Source organism: Cnephaeus nilssonii (genome assembly GCF_951640355.1).
Source record: "Cnephaeus nilssonii genome assembly, chromosome: 7".
Taxonomy (NCBI): domain Eukaryota; kingdom Metazoa; phylum Chordata; class Mammalia; order Chiroptera; family Vespertilionidae; genus Cnephaeus; species Cnephaeus nilssonii.
Window position 1 is genome coordinate 58552488 of NC_137078.1, and position 16372 is coordinate 58568859.

The 16372-nt window shown below is 38.9% G+C and overlaps 2 protein-coding genes across 2 annotated transcripts in view; one reads left to right on the top strand and one right to left on the bottom strand.

Annotated features, from left to right (window-relative positions):
- UBE2U (ubiquitin conjugating enzyme E2 U) overlaps positions 1-11015 on the bottom strand; it is a gene marked incomplete at both ends in the record, with an annotated part of 51834 nt that extends 40819 nt beyond the window's left edge. Inside the window, 4 exons of the mRNA XM_079777828.1 lie at positions 3518-3615; positions 8460-8552; positions 10615-10696; positions 10983-11015. Of these exons, the coding sequence (XP_079633954.1) occupies positions 3518-3615; positions 8460-8552; positions 10615-10696; positions 10983-11015 (306 nt within the window). The remainder of the gene's footprint in view (positions 1-3517; positions 3616-8459; positions 8553-10614; positions 10697-10982) is intronic.
- Positions 11016-11185: 170 nt separating this feature from the next.
- Positions 11186-11548, top strand: LOC307103476 (small ribosomal subunit protein mS33-like; the record flags this gene model as incomplete). Its single annotated transcript, XM_079777829.1, has 1 exon — positions 11186-11548. The coding sequence occupies one exon, from the start codon at positions 11186-11188 to the stop codon at positions 11546-11548; it is 363 nt and encodes a 120-aa protein (XP_079633955.1).
- Positions 11549-16372: the final 4824 nt, after the last annotated feature.

The window sequence follows — 16372 nt, forward strand, 5'->3', positions numbered from 1 at the left end:
ATGCATAAATCAGAAGCCCTGCTAAACTGGTAAAAAATAAAAATCCAACTTTTAAATTAGCCATGTGATGGTATAAAATAACAGAGGAAGCTCTGCAGAGGATAAGTTCAAAGATCTGAAGCATCAGTAAACAACTTCACCAGTAAGCACATTTTCTAATATCCAATTAATTAAAGCCCAGAAAATTAATTCTGTGGATGGGTGTTGATAATTACCTTTGCATTATATATGGAAGTATTAAAAAATTAAGATTATAAAAAATTTAGGAGATGATAAGTATATTGGGATGTTAAAATATTTTAAACACTATTTCAAGTAGCACTCCCCCCCCCCTTTTTTTTTATAAGGTTTTCTATTGATTTTTTTAGAAGAGAGGGAGAGGGATACAGAGATGGAAACATCGATGATTGATGGGATGCCTCCTGCATGCCCCCTACTAGGGACTGAGCCCACAACCCGGACTTGTGCTCTGACTGGGAACTGAACCGGTGACCTCTTGGTTCCTGGATCGATGCTTAACCACTGAGTCACATCAGCCAGGCAAGTGTCACTCCCTTGAATAACAATGTGATCATTTTAAATCTGTCTCACCTATTATTCAAAGGAAAGTAATCAGAAATTATGGTCTATACTTATACTGTTCATTACAGTAGTCTCTAGTCACACATGACAATTTAAACTACTTAAAACAAAATGAAAAACTCAGTTCCTCATGACACTAGCCACTTTGAAAGTGGTCAGTAACCACATGTGACTAGTGGCTAATATAATGGACAGCACGGATCATGGACATTTCCATCCGTACAGAAAGTTCTATTGGGCCAACTGACCTTGAAAGGACTATTAAATAGCTATCAAAATATTAACTGTGGTAATATGGAAGTTACTTGAGATAAAATGTTAAGTGAAAAAGAAATAGGCTATATGATTTATACATGTATGTCATAATTGCAACCATGTAAAAATTCAGGTTCCTTCCTTCATGTTACTTAGTACCTACTAAATGTCAACTTTGCCCTGGGTGTTGGGGTGTGGGGGGGGGGGCAGTCAAAGATGAATGAGACCTGTTCTCTGACCTTGAGGAGCTTGTAGTCCAATAAAGGAAGGCAGATAAGGAAATAGTATGTGCATTACAGTATTGTAGAGCTCTGATAGAAATTTGCAAGGGATGAAGGAAGTCCCTCAAAATCCAAAGCCATCAATTCCACCAAGGAAAGGAAATCAAGAAAGACATTCCAGAGGAGCACTTATTTGATTTGACTTCATAATGTGAGCAGTTGCTAGCCAGACAGACTGAGGAAGAGGGAAGGAGAAAATGGGTTGTCAGTCAGATAGAGAACTGGCCTGAGTGCTTTTTAAGGTCCAACTTAAGTTTATAACTTTAGAGTTTGGAACTCCAAATGCTTTTAAGTCTGAACTGAACCAAGCACTGGGAGTGAAGGAAGGCATGAAGATGTAATAGGAGTGGGATGGCCCAGTATATTAGAGCCCAGGTGTGAGGAGAAGTAAATAATTTGTCAGGCAACAGAATTGGGCTTAACCCTTAGTGAATGTGAAACTGAAAGACTTTAAAGAGAAAAATAGGAAAAAAGATCAGAAGAAAATACTAATAACAGTAGGATTAGGGTTTTTCTTTACAATTATCAGCAATTTTCCTTTCCTTTCCACTGTCTTAAAAACTTTTGCAATATAGGCATATTTGTTTTATAAATCTGTTTGAAAAATAAAAAGACAAACAACTTTGTCATCTACTCGCTTCCCATGACGTATTTCCATGACAACACTTGTTGTCACTTTGCATTATTGCTTAAAAGTAAGGACAATCGTAAAATTAACTAGCTTTTAATGAGTTATTTTCTTAGACCACACATGGTTCCATGTATTTTACATGTATTAATTAATTTATTAAATCTATGAGGTAGCTACTAACAGATCCATTTCACTAATGAAGAAATTGAGATATTCGGAAGTGAAGAAACTTGTCCAATAGTACAAATGAGTATGTGGCAAAAATAATCTAATCTCAGAGCCCCAAATTTACCTTGTATTAAATTACTCAGCAATTCAGAATTTTCACCATTTCATTCTGGTTTGCTCTCCCTCATTACATTTTGGGACCATTCAGTTTTCTATTTCTGAAGGCAGATCCTAGTTTGAAGAGGTAGATAGGAATATGACCCAGTTTTTAAAAAATTCAAAAGATCAACCCCAGTTATCTGCATATCATGCTCATTCACTTCCTGAAAGTTTTTGCTCAAATGTCTCCCAGAACATGGCTAGCATACGTGGATGTTCAATATACATTTCTAAAACGAATGAATGAATGAATAAGTGAATGAATGCATGAAACATAGAATCTTTAGAAACTTTAAATTTTACTTGGTATATAAAGATGACTAGACAGAAAACTATTACTTTATTTCAATTAAAAAATAAAAAATGGGAGAAATAAAATTTTTATTATAATTCTACTACTGAGAAGATTTAATTAAGTCATAATACTTTATTCTCCAAGTATTTCAGATAATCAAACTCCAGATATTAATGATGAGCTGGATAGAAGTAGTCAAAGCAAGTGACACAGAATTCTTTTACTTTGGCATGGATGAGAAAGGAGGCTCCCTGAGGATCAAGAATAATACCACACCAAGGCATGCTGCTAAGGACCACGGATCCAAAAAGTAAAGGGAGCATGCTAGAAACAGGCTTCTACTGGTGGTGAGAAGAACACCCTTAGTTTAATTGTTCACTGGATGAACAAGCACAACAGAAACAGACTCATAGATACAGAGAACATTTTGGGAGGGGGTTGGGGGGATGGGTGGAAAAGATGAAGGGATTAAGAAATACAAATTTGTTGTCACAGAATAGTCATGGGGATGTAAAGTACAGCATAGGGAATATAGTCAATAATATCCTAACAACTACTTATGGTGTCAGAGGGCTAACAGATTTATCAGGATGATCACTTGGTAAGTTATATAATGTCTAATCTCTGGGGCATATGTACACCTGAAACTAATATAATATTGTATGCCAACTGTAATTGAACAATAAGAAATGATTTAAAAAAAAGAAAGCATATAAAAGAACAACTGGCTAGCACTGTCAGAAACAAAAGATAAAACTGAGCACTTTAAGTTGTAGTCACTTGATTCACTTCTCTGTAGAAGGCAGGTTCATGAATGAGAAAAGATCTAAAGGCCTGTTCAATACTATGAAGTGAAATTAGAAACTGAAAGAAAACTTAAGACTGTATTTCTAGAATTAAAACCATCCAAGCAGTTCTTTACTTCTTGTATAAAATATGTATTCTTTGGTTGTCAATTTAAAATAATAGTCATTACAATTTAAGTTCCATTTTTATAGTCTTGATATAGAAATGTTATTGATTTAAATAAGCTTACTTGAGTCTTTCAAACATTTAAATATACATTATATGTTTTATTTCTTATAGCTTGAATAACTGAGATAATATAAAGAACTAAAGAGGGCATGTATGTTAATCTCTTCTTACCTGGAGAGTGAGTAAGATGCTGCTCAATGTATAGCCTGTGTTCCACTTACGAGGGTTGTCCAAAAAATCTATACAAGGTCGACCAGTACGTTGGTCTACTGTATTAAAATAATACATTAATAGTGATATATATATAATAAAATTATTATACAAAAGTTACGAACACCAAAATCTAATAGGCAAAGTTAGAAAGCAAATGACAAAGCAGAAAAATTATGTGCAATGAATATGCCAGTTAATACAGTATAACTATTAAAAGGATGGACTTTCAGCCCTGGCCAGTGTTGCTCAGTTGGGCTTTTTTCCGTGCACTGGAAATTTGCTTTCAATTCCTGGTCAAGGCACATACCAGGATTGTGGGCTCAGCCCCAGTAGGGAGTGTGCAGGAGGTAGCCAATCACTGTTTCCCTCTCACAAAAATGTTTCTCTCTCTCTCTCTCTCTCTCACTCTCTCTCTCTCTCTCTCTCTCTCTCTCTCTCTCTTCCTCTCAAAAAATCAATAAAAGCATATCCTCAAATGAGGACTCAAAAAAAGAATCTAGTATGTATTAAAACTGTTGTATGTTAAAAGTTAAATTATGATTCAGTGGTGAAAGAAAAGGTGAAAAAATGGTATAAAATGTGTTGTTGCAAAATACTCATTGTCCTTTAAGATCTACTCTTCCTCTCTTCAATTTCCTCTCTGTAATAAGACTATACATGCCCCAATTCCCATTACCCTACACTGTGTAGATGAATACCTGGTTGCTCAGACTATTTTCTCCTGCCTCTCCTCTAGCAAGAAGTCCTATGACTAAGTTTTAATCATGAGATATCAACAGAAGTAAAGTATATAACTTCTGGATCATATTTTCTTAAGGAAATTGTTTCACTTTCTCTTTCCCCCTCCCCAATGGCTGGAAATGGTGATAACCAGTAAATGCTTTAGATCCAGAAACAGAAGTCATAGATTGAGGATGGCAAAACCTCCCTGTCAACTGTGTTCTATTATGTGTAGATTGGAAAGATATACGGAAGCTTGGCCTCTGCATTGATATAGTTAATTAACTCAACCTGTATTTTTTAAAAACAAAGAATAGAGTTAAATATGCAAAACAAAACTATAGAATAACCTGAAGAAAGTTAAAATAATTTGATTGTGTTTTGAAAAGAACTTCTAAACTTAAAGATAACTGTAAAAATCTCAAAGGACAAGATTAATAAATATGACCATATAAAAAATCCCAGTGTAAAAAAAAAACAACAACAACCCAGCACCAATAAAATTTAAAAATGACAAAAGAAGAAAAATATTTGCAACATCTACAACAATGTGATAACATTTTAAATAAGCCAGACAATTCAAGAAATCAAAAACACAATAAAGAGATATGAAAGAATGTTAAACTCACAAATATTTAAAAGAAGTGCATATTAAAATAACAGAAAGATTCTTATTAAATTGTCAGAAAATATTTCTTCAAAGTTACAATGTCCAGAATTGCAGAGTGGTAAAATATGAACTTTATATGTGCTTCCTGGTGGGATTACAAATAACATCAGTGAAAGGCAATTAGGTTGTATGTATCTAAAGACTTAGAACTGGACACACAGTTTTTGGTGGATGGGGGCTAATAACATTCTTCTCCTCCAAGGTTTGTATATAATAAATAGAGTGTTAAAAGATGCAAGTGAAAAGTATCAACTTCACGATATGTAAGCCTGAAATGGAGAATGCTGATCAATGCTTTAATCAAGTTCCACAAAAGCCCCCCTGATTTGAACTTAACCCCTCAAATGGAGGCCTGCCTAGGTTTCCTGCCTGAAGAAACAGACTGTACCCATTCTAAGGTCCGGCTTATTGGAAGGAAAGTTTTGAGAAAGTGCTGAGCCACACATGCTCAATTCTTTCTCAGATCTTCCCAATTAGATAAGTCATTCCTCCTCCTGGGAGGGGTAAGGGAGAGAAAGAACAATCACAAGTTTTCCCATATTTCCTCCTCTTCTTTATTAATACATAAAAATGCAACAGATTTTTGTGTATTAATTTTGTATACTGCAGTTTTATCAAATTTGTTTATTATTTCCAACAGTTTCTGAGAGGGGCCTTTATTATTATTATTTTTTTAATAAACAATATCAGGCCATGTGCAAATGACAGTTTTATTTCTTCCTTTCCAATTTGGATGCCTTTTATTTCTTTTTCTCACATAATTGCTTTGGCTAAAACTTTTAATACTATGTTGTATAAAAGTAGTGAGAGTGGGCATCCTTGTCTTGCTCCTAAATTTACTTTATGTACTTTAAGGTAATTTTTCCAACCACATTATTGATTTTGAAATTAAAACCTATTTTTAAAGAATAAAATTAAATTTATGATACAGAATTAGTTGTGTACATTTGCCATTATTTGCTTAAAATAAACACTGAGAGGAGTGGAATTACTGGATTAAATACAATGGGAAGAGGTGTTCTTATATGTCCTTGTCCGCACATCCCATTCCACAGAGTAGATCTTCCTTATTCTGTTTAAGAGCAATACATGGAAAGCTTTAGAATATTTCACTTAAAAAATGTTCTATATTAATGGATATTGGAATTATTCCTATTTTTCTATTGTTATTAGGAACAAATATCTTTTTAAACATTTTCTTGCACACTTGTGCTAGTATTTCAATGGAATAATTTATAAACATAGTATTACAGGATTTAGGGCTATTTGCATTTTATATCTGACTAGAGGCCGGGTACGGGGGGGGGGGGGTGTCCCTCAGCCCAGCCTGCACCCTCTCCAATCTGGGACCCCTCAAGGGATGTCCGACTGCCCGTTTAGGCCTGATCCTGGCTGGCTCCCAACTGCTCGACTGCCTGCCTTCCTGATTGCCCCTAACCGCTTCTGCCTGCCAGCCTGATCACCCCCTAACCACTCCCCTGCCAGCCTGATTGATGCCTAACTGCTCCCCTGCCAGCCTGTTTGTCCCTAACTTCCCTCCCCTGCAGGCCTGGTCACCCCTAACTGCCCTCCCCTGCAGGCCTGGTCTCGCCCAACTGCTCTCCTCTGCAGGCCTGGGTCCCCCCCCAACTGCCCTTCCCTGCAGGCCCAGTTGCCCCCAACTTCCCTCTGCTGCCGGCCTGGTCACCCCTAACTGCCCTCTCCTGCAGGCTTGATTGCCCCCAACTGCCCTCCCTTGCAGGCCTGGTCCCTCCCAACTGCCCTCTCCTGCTGGTCTGATCATCTACAACTTCCCTCCCCTGCTGGCCTGATTCTTCCCAACTGCCCTCCCCTGATGGCCATCTTGTGGCAGCCATCTTGTCTCCACATGAGGGCAGCCATCTTTGACCACATGGGGGCAGCCATCTTGTGTGTTGGAGTGATAGTCAATTTGCATATTACTCTTTTATTAGATAGGATAGAGGCCTGCTGCACAGGTGGGGGGCAGCTGGTTTGCCCTGTAGGGTGACCTGGATCAGGGTGGGGGTTCCCTTGGGGCATAGGGCTGCCTGGGCAAGGGGCCTGCGGTGGTTTGCAGGCCAGCCACGCCCCCCGGCAACCCAAGCAGAGGCCCTGGTATCTGGGATTTATTTATCTTCTGTAATTGAAACTTTGTAGCCTTGAGCGGAGGCCAAGGCAGGTCAGGGTGTGCGGAAGCTTGGCTTCCTCCATCGCTGGGGGCAACTCAAGCCTCCTGCTCTCTCCAGTTCCGTGGCTGCTGCCATTTTTGTTGGGATTTATTTATTTTCTATAATTGAAACTTTGTAGCCTTGAGTGGAGACCTGGGTCGGCCAGGGTGTGCGGAAAGCTTGGCTTCCTCCATTGCCGGGGAAACCCAAGCCTCCTGCTCTCTCCATGGCCGAAGCCATCTTGGTTGGGTTAATTTGCATATTTGCTCCTGATTGGCTGGTGGGCGTGGCTTGTGGATGTAGCTGAGTGATGGTTAATTTGCATATTACTCTTGTATTACATAGGATTAGAAACTGTCAAATTGCTTCCTCAAAAGGACACCTGAAGGGCATCATATCAGAGGACCCATATTTGTCTACCTTTACTAAAATTATTTTAATAGTCTGTAAACATAAATAATGAATCACAATTTTATGCACTTTATATGCAGTTTTAATATGCATTTCTTCTTATTAGTGAGATTGAACAGATTTTTACATTTTTTTGTTATATTTTCTCTACCAAGTGTTTGTTTATAGTTTTTGTCCATTTTCCTATTGCTTTATGTTTTTTTATTGATTTACATGTATTCTTTATATGTTACAGATATTCTATTTTATGTGTTGCAAATATTTTCCCTCACTTTGCAAATCAATATATTTTGTCTCTGTTTATAATGTCATTGGCTGTAGTTTTAAAAAGTTTATGTAGTTTAGTGTGTCATGCTTTTTCCATGCTTTTTAGTTCCTAACACATTTAGAAAGGCCTTCTTCACCAAGTACATAAAAAGTTCTATTAAATTTCCTTCTTTTTAGTATTTAAAATTTTTAGTTTTTTTAATCAATCAGAAGTAGCAATCTAATGTACTTTTATCTAAAATGTTAATAGATAACAGTGTATCATATTTTATAACAAAAATTACTCCAACTAAAATACTGAACAATGTAGTCATTAAAAATGATCTTTTGAAGAATGTTTAATAATGCAGCCATAAGCTTATGTAATATTAAGTGGGGGAAAAATTGGTTGTAAAACTTTATATCTAATACTTCAACTATGTGAAAAAAATACATACATAGAGAAAAGGAAATAGGTTTAATTAAATGTTGAGAGTAATATCTCTTTGAATTAGGATTGAAAGTGATAATTTTTTCTTTTTATGTTTTCCCCAATAAGCATGCTTACTTTTATAATCATAACATAGTTGTTATTACATTAAAAAGAAACACTATTAAATACTAATACAGAGCAAAGATAATAGAAACAGAGCTCCTGATGATAAAAATCTCATTTGGTCCTTACCATTTGGATGAAAAGGAACGATTTTAAATTTCACAATTGGAGGGACGAGATTATATTCCGGTGTAAAATTTATTGTCAGTGGGAAGAATATTCCTATAATATAAAAATAAATATTATTACTAAGGTGTCAAGTTGTACTGGTTAACTCTAACCTGATTAACACTAAAGTTTCTTATTATAGTTTAGCCTCCCAAGGTCCCTAGAGTTTTATTCTTAAGTAAACTGGATCATAGGGTGCATAGACCCCTCTAAATAGTTTAATAGACTCCTCAAAATCTAATCCCACTATTTTATCAGCCTGTTTTCCATCCACTAACTCCATCCCCCTAACACTTGTCCCATTCACTGTGTATCTCATATTGACTAAACTCACTGTTTCAGAACCTGGTGCACTTTCTCTTTGCCATGCTGTTTATTCTGCCTGAATTTCCTTCCCCTCCACTCCTTCTAAACCTGGGAAACTCTTATGCATTCTTCTTTTTTTAATTGATTTTAGAGAGAGGGAGGGAGAGTGAAAGCGAGAGTGAGCGTATGCGTGAGAGAAACACTGATGTGAAAGAGAAACATCAATCAGTTGCCTCCAGCATGTGCCTTGACTGGGGATGGAACCCTTACCCTTGGAGTGAGGATATGTTTTCCACTGATTTTTAGACAGTGGAAAGGAGGGGAGAGGGGGAAAGAAAGAGAGAGAAACATGGATGTGAGAGAGACACAGCAATTGGTTGCCTCCTCTTGTACCATGACTAGGGCCAGGGATTGAATCTGCAATTGAGATACGTGCCCTTGACTGGGAATTGAACCGAAGAACGTTTGGTCCATGGGCTGATGCTCTAACCACTGAGAAAACTGGCCAGGGCAGAAAGCCATTCTTGACTCTGCAAGCAAAGTTAACTAATGAATGCCTCGTTAGCATTCTGTTAGAAATCCTAATAGCACATGTTATATTTTATTATAATTATCCACTTTACATATTGTTCTCCCTTACCTCACTCAGCAAATCTAGTTTATTAATCCACAATTGAAAGAGTGCATGATCACTAAAGTTTATAATGGCCTGATCTTCTTGAGAATTTGATATGTGGAAATTTTGAGAAGAATCATAGAAAATAAAAATGAGAAATAATTGTGGAATTTTGATGCCAAAAGGAATTTTGATACTATTCTCTGATTTCATGGAAGACTGTTAGAAGATATTTTCAACTTATGCTTTATTGTGCCTGCTTCTTAAACAATGTAGTAACATTAAGATTTGGCATAAAGAAAAATTCAAACCTAACATTTCTATTTAGGTTGACAAATGGCAAAAATTAAGCCATACAATCTTACCTAATAATAGAGAAACATGTAAATTGACCGTACCTTCGCTACGCCCACAGCCAATCAGAGTGAGTATGCAAATTAACCAAACAAAGATGGCGGTTAATTTGCATACATAGCTGGGTCCGGGGAACCTCCTTGGCACCCAGGTCACTCCCAGCCGGCCATCAGGTAGAGGCTTTAGGCTTGGTAAGGGGCCGAGCCTGCGATCAGAGGGGTGGGTGGGGGAACCACTTCCCAAGCCTAAAGCCTGGGCCGGAGGCTTTAGGCTTGGGAAGGGGCTGAGCTTGAGATCGGAGGGAAGGAGAAAATGTCAATGAAAACATATCCTCAGGTGAGGATAAAAAGAAAAATAAAGAAAGAAATGTCATATCCTATGAAAGACACATCTTGAAAATGCCTAAAGAAAGTTGTCCTTTTTTCATGGTGAAGGGACTGGAGTCCGTGTTGATGAAAACACCTTGGCGGCTGCAGTGACTGGCAGTGGCTGCAGCAGTGGAGTGATGGGGCTGGCGCCTTCCCCTGATCAGCACGGTCGCCTCAAGCAAAGGGAGGCCAGACTGCGGCTTAGGTCCACTCCCAATGGGGAGCGGGCTTAAGCCATCCATAGGACATCCCCTGAGGGCTCCCGTATGTGAGAGGGGGCAGGCTGGGCTGAGGGACCCCTCCCCAGTGCACGAATTTCATGCACTGGGCCCCTAGTGAAAAAATAACATGTGAATACTTTCAGAACTCTAGAATATTTATATAAAGCAACCTTCTTTTGCACATAAAGAAGATGGACTAATAATGGCATAAAGACTTGTTAAAAAGTAGATTGGTTTTTGAAAATACATACCATGCCAAATTGTATCCTTTAGACCTTCAATACTAGCTTCCCATTTCATCTGATCTTCACTTACAGGAAAGGCAATAATACCCTTTAATTAAAAAAAAAAATAAAAGCAGTAAAAAAGATTAAATATTTATTGCAGCTTTGAAAATCAGTTATCAGGTTACAATGAATTCTAAAAACTCTACATTTTCTTTTTCTGATGAATTTGTTTATATGCTGATTTGGGGAGATGTTATATTTTGTGTTATTACCTAGCTGTTAAGGTGGATTCCACACAATAGTAAATTTAACCCTGGCTGGTGTGGCTCAGTTGGTGAGCGTTGACCTCTGAACCAGGAGATCATGGGTCCATTCTCATTCAGGGCACGTGCCCAGGTTTCGGGCTCAATCCCAGAGAAGGGCATGCAGGCAGCAGCTGATCAATGATTCTCTCTCATCATTGATGTTTCTATCTTTCTCTCCCTTTCTCCTTTCTCTTTGAAACCCATAAAACATATATTTTAAAAAAATAGTAAATTTAAGCGTGGGAGAGGAAGGCCACCACTCGGGACTCTTCCTCCTTGCTGCCTCACAAATGTCTTCACTTTCAGAATATGCCATGTGCATGACTCGTCTGAGTGCCTGGCTCTTTGGTGAAGTTGCCAGGCCTACTGATTCCAAATCCATGATAGTGGTGAAACTGTTTAGTGAGCCCCCTTTGGCCAAGAGGAAGGAGACATATAACTGGTATCCAAATCACAACACTTATTTTGCACTCATGGGGACACTGTGTTTTTATGGCCCCTACAGAGACGAGCATCAGGACTTCAGGGATGAGCAGGGACGTCTGAAGAAACTTCGTGGAAAGGAGAAATCAAGGAAAGAAGAAGGAAAAAGAGCAGCAAAAAAAGAAATAGTGTTTGTCAGTGTGGAGAGAAACTTCCCCCTCCGCAACTGAGAGCAGAAGCAAGAGTATTTATTCTCTTTCCCCATGTTGGATGAGTGTAGGCTTCCCAAGCTGAAGAGCATTTGGAGGAACACCAATGCTCCGTGTTGAAGTCTGATCCAGTTAAAGTGTGACTGGTTTCTTGAACACATTCTAATTCTGCAAAGTTATTTTGGCCTTGGTTTTGTAATCTGAGGTTTACCTCATTCCCTAAAGAAATGAATGCAGCCCAGCCGGTGTGGCTCAGGGGTTGAGCATTGACCCAGGAACCAAGAAGTCATTGATTGGATTCCTGGTTGTAGGCTCAATCCCCAGTGGGGGGTATGCAGGAGGCATCTGATCAATGATGTTGTTCTCTCACTCATCAGTGTTTCTCTCCCTCTCTCTACCTCTCCCTCTATAAATCAATAAAAACATTTTTGAAATGTATATATAAAAAAAGAAAAAAAATAGTACATTTAAAATAAATCACAAGTGGGACTAGAAAGTCAAGATTTGGATGTGTGTCTTATGTAATTCAATAGCTAATTTAAGATTCAAATTAGAAGAGAAGAAATTCATTGGAAAGCATGCATCTCTTCAGAGCTTTTAAAAACTGTATAAATGCTATATGGAAGGCATGAATCAGAACATTTGCATTAAGAAAAAACACAACTCCAAAATTATGCTTGTATATAAAAATAAATTTCCCTACAGTTGAGATTGTTCCAATAGAGCAGACGTCCTCAAACTACAGCCCGCGGGCCACATGTGGCCCGCCGAGGACATTTATCCAGCCCGCCAGGTGTTTTTGCCGTTTTGTTTTTTTTCTTCAAAATAAGATATGTGCAGTGTGCATAGGAATTTGTTCATAGTGTTTTTTTTTAAACTATAGTCCAGCCCTCCAACGGTCTGAGGGACAGTGAACTGGCCCCCTGTTTAAAAAGTTTGAGGACCCCTGCAATAGAGGGACAAGAATGTACAGGTAGGCAAAAGTAGGTTTACAGTTGCTTGCATGGAAAGTAATACAATAATTAAAAAGTAATACTACAAGAACAAACTGTGTTTCCAGTATTCACAACTGCAAAACTACTTTTGACCCACCCTGTATTTCAAAGAAAACCTTATCAATTATGCTGGGAAATACACCTAAATATACTCAATGAATATTTCTGAGCAACCACATAGTTATTCAGTATGTTTGGTGCTACTCTGGATAAACACTGTAAGATATCTCTATTATCTACATCTTACCCAATATTAGACAAACATGTAAATTGACCATACCTCCGTTAGGCCACCAGCCAATCAGGGGTGATATGCAAATTAACCCAACAAAGATGGCCATTAATTTGCATACACAGGCGCTGAGTGACTGGGGCAGGATGCTTGCATTGTCGCCATGGTGATGATGCTGGCATTCTGTCCCATCCCTGGTCTCTCAGGGCCTTTGGGCAGCTGGGAAGGGGGGGATGGAGTGGAAAGAGGCGATTCCGGGGCCTGAGGGGAAAGGGGCTGGGCTGAGTGGAAAGGCGGTGCCGGCAGCCAGGGAAAGGAAAGCCCATTCTAGCATGAATCTTTGTGCATCGGGCTTCTAGTTATCTATAATTACATATCATTTCTCCTTCATGGAATTGTCCTTTCAACAGAGAACCACAAAGTTCAGGTAGAGCAGAAACAATATGAAAATAACTTCATTGGTGTCATTTGGAGCAAAGCCTTTCTCTGTGTTAAAATTATAAGGGAAAGGCATTTATGTGTTGTGACAAGTTAGCAAAAAGTGTACCATACACAGGTAGTAGAACACAAGACCCAGAGCAAGAGATTGTTCAGTTGGTTAGAGCATCGGCCAGATATGCCAAAGTTGCTGGCTCAATCTCCTGTCAGGACACATAAAAATTTACCAATGAATGTATAAATCAATAGAAGAACAAATCAGTCTCTCTCTCTCCCCCACCCCCTTCCTCTGAAATCAATAAATAAACACATTTTTTAGAAGGAATCAACCAATTAGTGCATAAATAAGTGAAACAACAAATCAGTTTTTCTTCCTCTCTCTCTCTCAAATCAATAAACAAAACAAAACAAATAAGAGCAATTCTGAGGCTAAATATTTACTGAACTTTTTGAGGCTTAGGTTTCTGAGAGGTAAAACAAAACACTATTTATAGTATTGTAATTAATGAGAGCAACCTTTTACCTGTTAGTCACTTACAACATGATAGACCCTGATATTCAGGGCTTAAGTCCTCAGGCATTATTCAGCACAATGTGCTCAATATTGTTAACTATTATCATTATGAAATAAATTGTTATAGTAAAATAGATTTGTTAAACAACAGTACTGTAGTGGTAAATTAGGTTGAACTTAATTATGCTTTATGAATACACACAGATTAAGCTGCTTTATAAAAGCTCTGCCCCAGTGAAACCCATTCCTCCGGGTCCCCAGTACTCACCTTATACTTGTTCTCTTCCAACTCCCTCAAGTCTCTTTGCAGCAAGAAGTAAGTTCTGCAGCACATGGTAAGGCAGCAGAGCCTGGCACTCGGCCCCGCACTCCCCAGCTTTCCTCTGAGGCAGGTGTGTGAGGCTGCGAGTCACGCTCCCACACCTGGTTCACTGACGTTAAGTTACTTGCTTTCTAGAGTTGCTGAACGCCTTGTGCTCCCAAGATAAATGGCTCCTAAGTTGGGCATATAAGAGGGACTTTGTCTTCTCCTCTGACTCCTCCAAACTAAGCCTTCCAGAGGGGAAACTTGGGCACGTTCTTGACCGCCGTGCGTCACTGCAGCGCCAGCCCACAGCCCAGTCTCCAGGCAAACTTGGACTAGCACCAGGGACAAGCCCGGGTTGTTGGTGCGTGAAGTGGGCGTGAGAGGCATAAGCTTACGGCGGTGGTAGCCCGTTCTTTCTCTTCACAGGTGTAACTGGGATCCGTTTAGCTGGTAGACGCTAATCGGTTGCCAAGCAATAGGCCCCTTAGGAAAAGTATGGAGAAGGAGGTGGGAGCTTGACAGCCTCTCATCCAATCAGCGACAGGGCGCAGACCTCTAGAACCCTCCGGAGCCAATCGGCCAATCGTTTCGTTTCACTTTGAAAGGCCAATGAGATACGTTGTCAAGGCCCCGCCCCCGCCTCGCTCAGTTCCTCAAGGTGGACTCTTACCTACCTCACTAGTGTATAGGGTTGGGGTGAAGTCCTGAGGTTCAGCCTGTAGAAGCCCTCACTCAAATCCCTCTCCAAATTGATCCTTTCTCTTTCTTTGACTATCAGAAATGATCAGGTAATAAGTAACCAGTAGGTACAGGTGTATTCATAACAATATCTTAACATATGGCAAGTTACCATTCGAAATCCATTAGCATATATTATGTCCTCGAATCCTACAGTTGCCCTGGAAGAATGCTCCAGGAACAGAGCACTACTACTAATTTCTCAGATTCCCATTTCTTTTTCTTTTCTTTTTTTAAATATATTTCATTGATTTTTTTACAGAGAGGGAGAGGGAAAGAGAGTTAAAAACATCGATGAAAGAGAAACATCGATCAGCTGCCTCCTGCACACCTCCCACTGGGGATGTGCCCCCAACCAACATACATGCCCTTGACCGGAATAAAACCTGGGACCTTTTAGTCCGCAGGCCAATGCTCTACCCACTGAGCCAAACCAGTCAGGGCTCAGATTCCCATTTCTTGCCGAAGTTTTGGGCTGTATCCCAGCATATCTGTGTTTTCATAGCCTACATAGCCCTGAAGAAGTTACTTAGCCTCCTGTACTTATATTTTCTCATCTATTAATATGCAGCCTATACCCATCTCTCAGGATTATTATGAGGATTAAAAAAATAAGGCTGCCAAGCACTCAATCATTGCCAAGAGTAAGTGATATTCCACACCGGCACTTATCGCGTGCTGGGCACACTGTTCTAAATATTTAACAGGCATTAATTTGATTCTCAATCCTAATTTTTATAGTAAGGGAAACTGAGGCACAGAGATGCCACATAATCTGCCTTAGGTCACACAGCTGGAATGCAGTAGAGCCAGGATGCAAACTCCAGGACATGTAGCTCCAGAGACCATGCTTTTAACCACTAGGCAACCCTGCCTCACAAAGACCTTAATTTGGAGCTATCTAGCCTTCTTTAATAAGGTATTGCTGCTCTCAAATAGTTTCCTTTGTGCATCTATTGCTTTTTAAAAAAATTATTTTTGGTGTATTTATTTTGGGCTGCATTTCTTCCTGCTAATTTTCTGAGTCCCCTGTCAACTAAAATACTAGTATAAACCCAAGAAAGCTGGACCACTGCTGTATAAAATAGTGCCTGGCACAGAATAAAGGCCCAACTAAATGTGCATTATGTTTTGTCTTTTAGATTATAAATTTATTAACAAATCCATCTGATTTCTGTAACTTATTAATATATTTATAACACTCTGTATGTGGCTCAAAAATATCAACTACTAAATATTTTGATATTAACTTTTATTACTTTTGTAACTTTAAGAGGAGAGTGGATTAATTTAAGTCCTACTAGATGCCTTTTGGGGCTTTTACTCATAGTCTTTCCCCCTAACAATAGGTCTAGAGCAGTGGTTCTCAACCTTCCTAATGCTGCGACCCTTTAATACAGTTCGTCATGTTGTGGTGACCCCCAACCATAAAACTATTTTCGTTGCTACTTCATAACTGTAATTTTGCTACTGTGAATGAATCTTAATGTAAATATCTGTGTTTTCCGATGGTCTTAGGCTCTACAGCAGTGGCTCTCAACCTGTGGGTCGCGACCATCAGAAAACACAGATATTTACATTACGATTCATTCACAGTAGCAAAATTACAGTTATGAAGTAG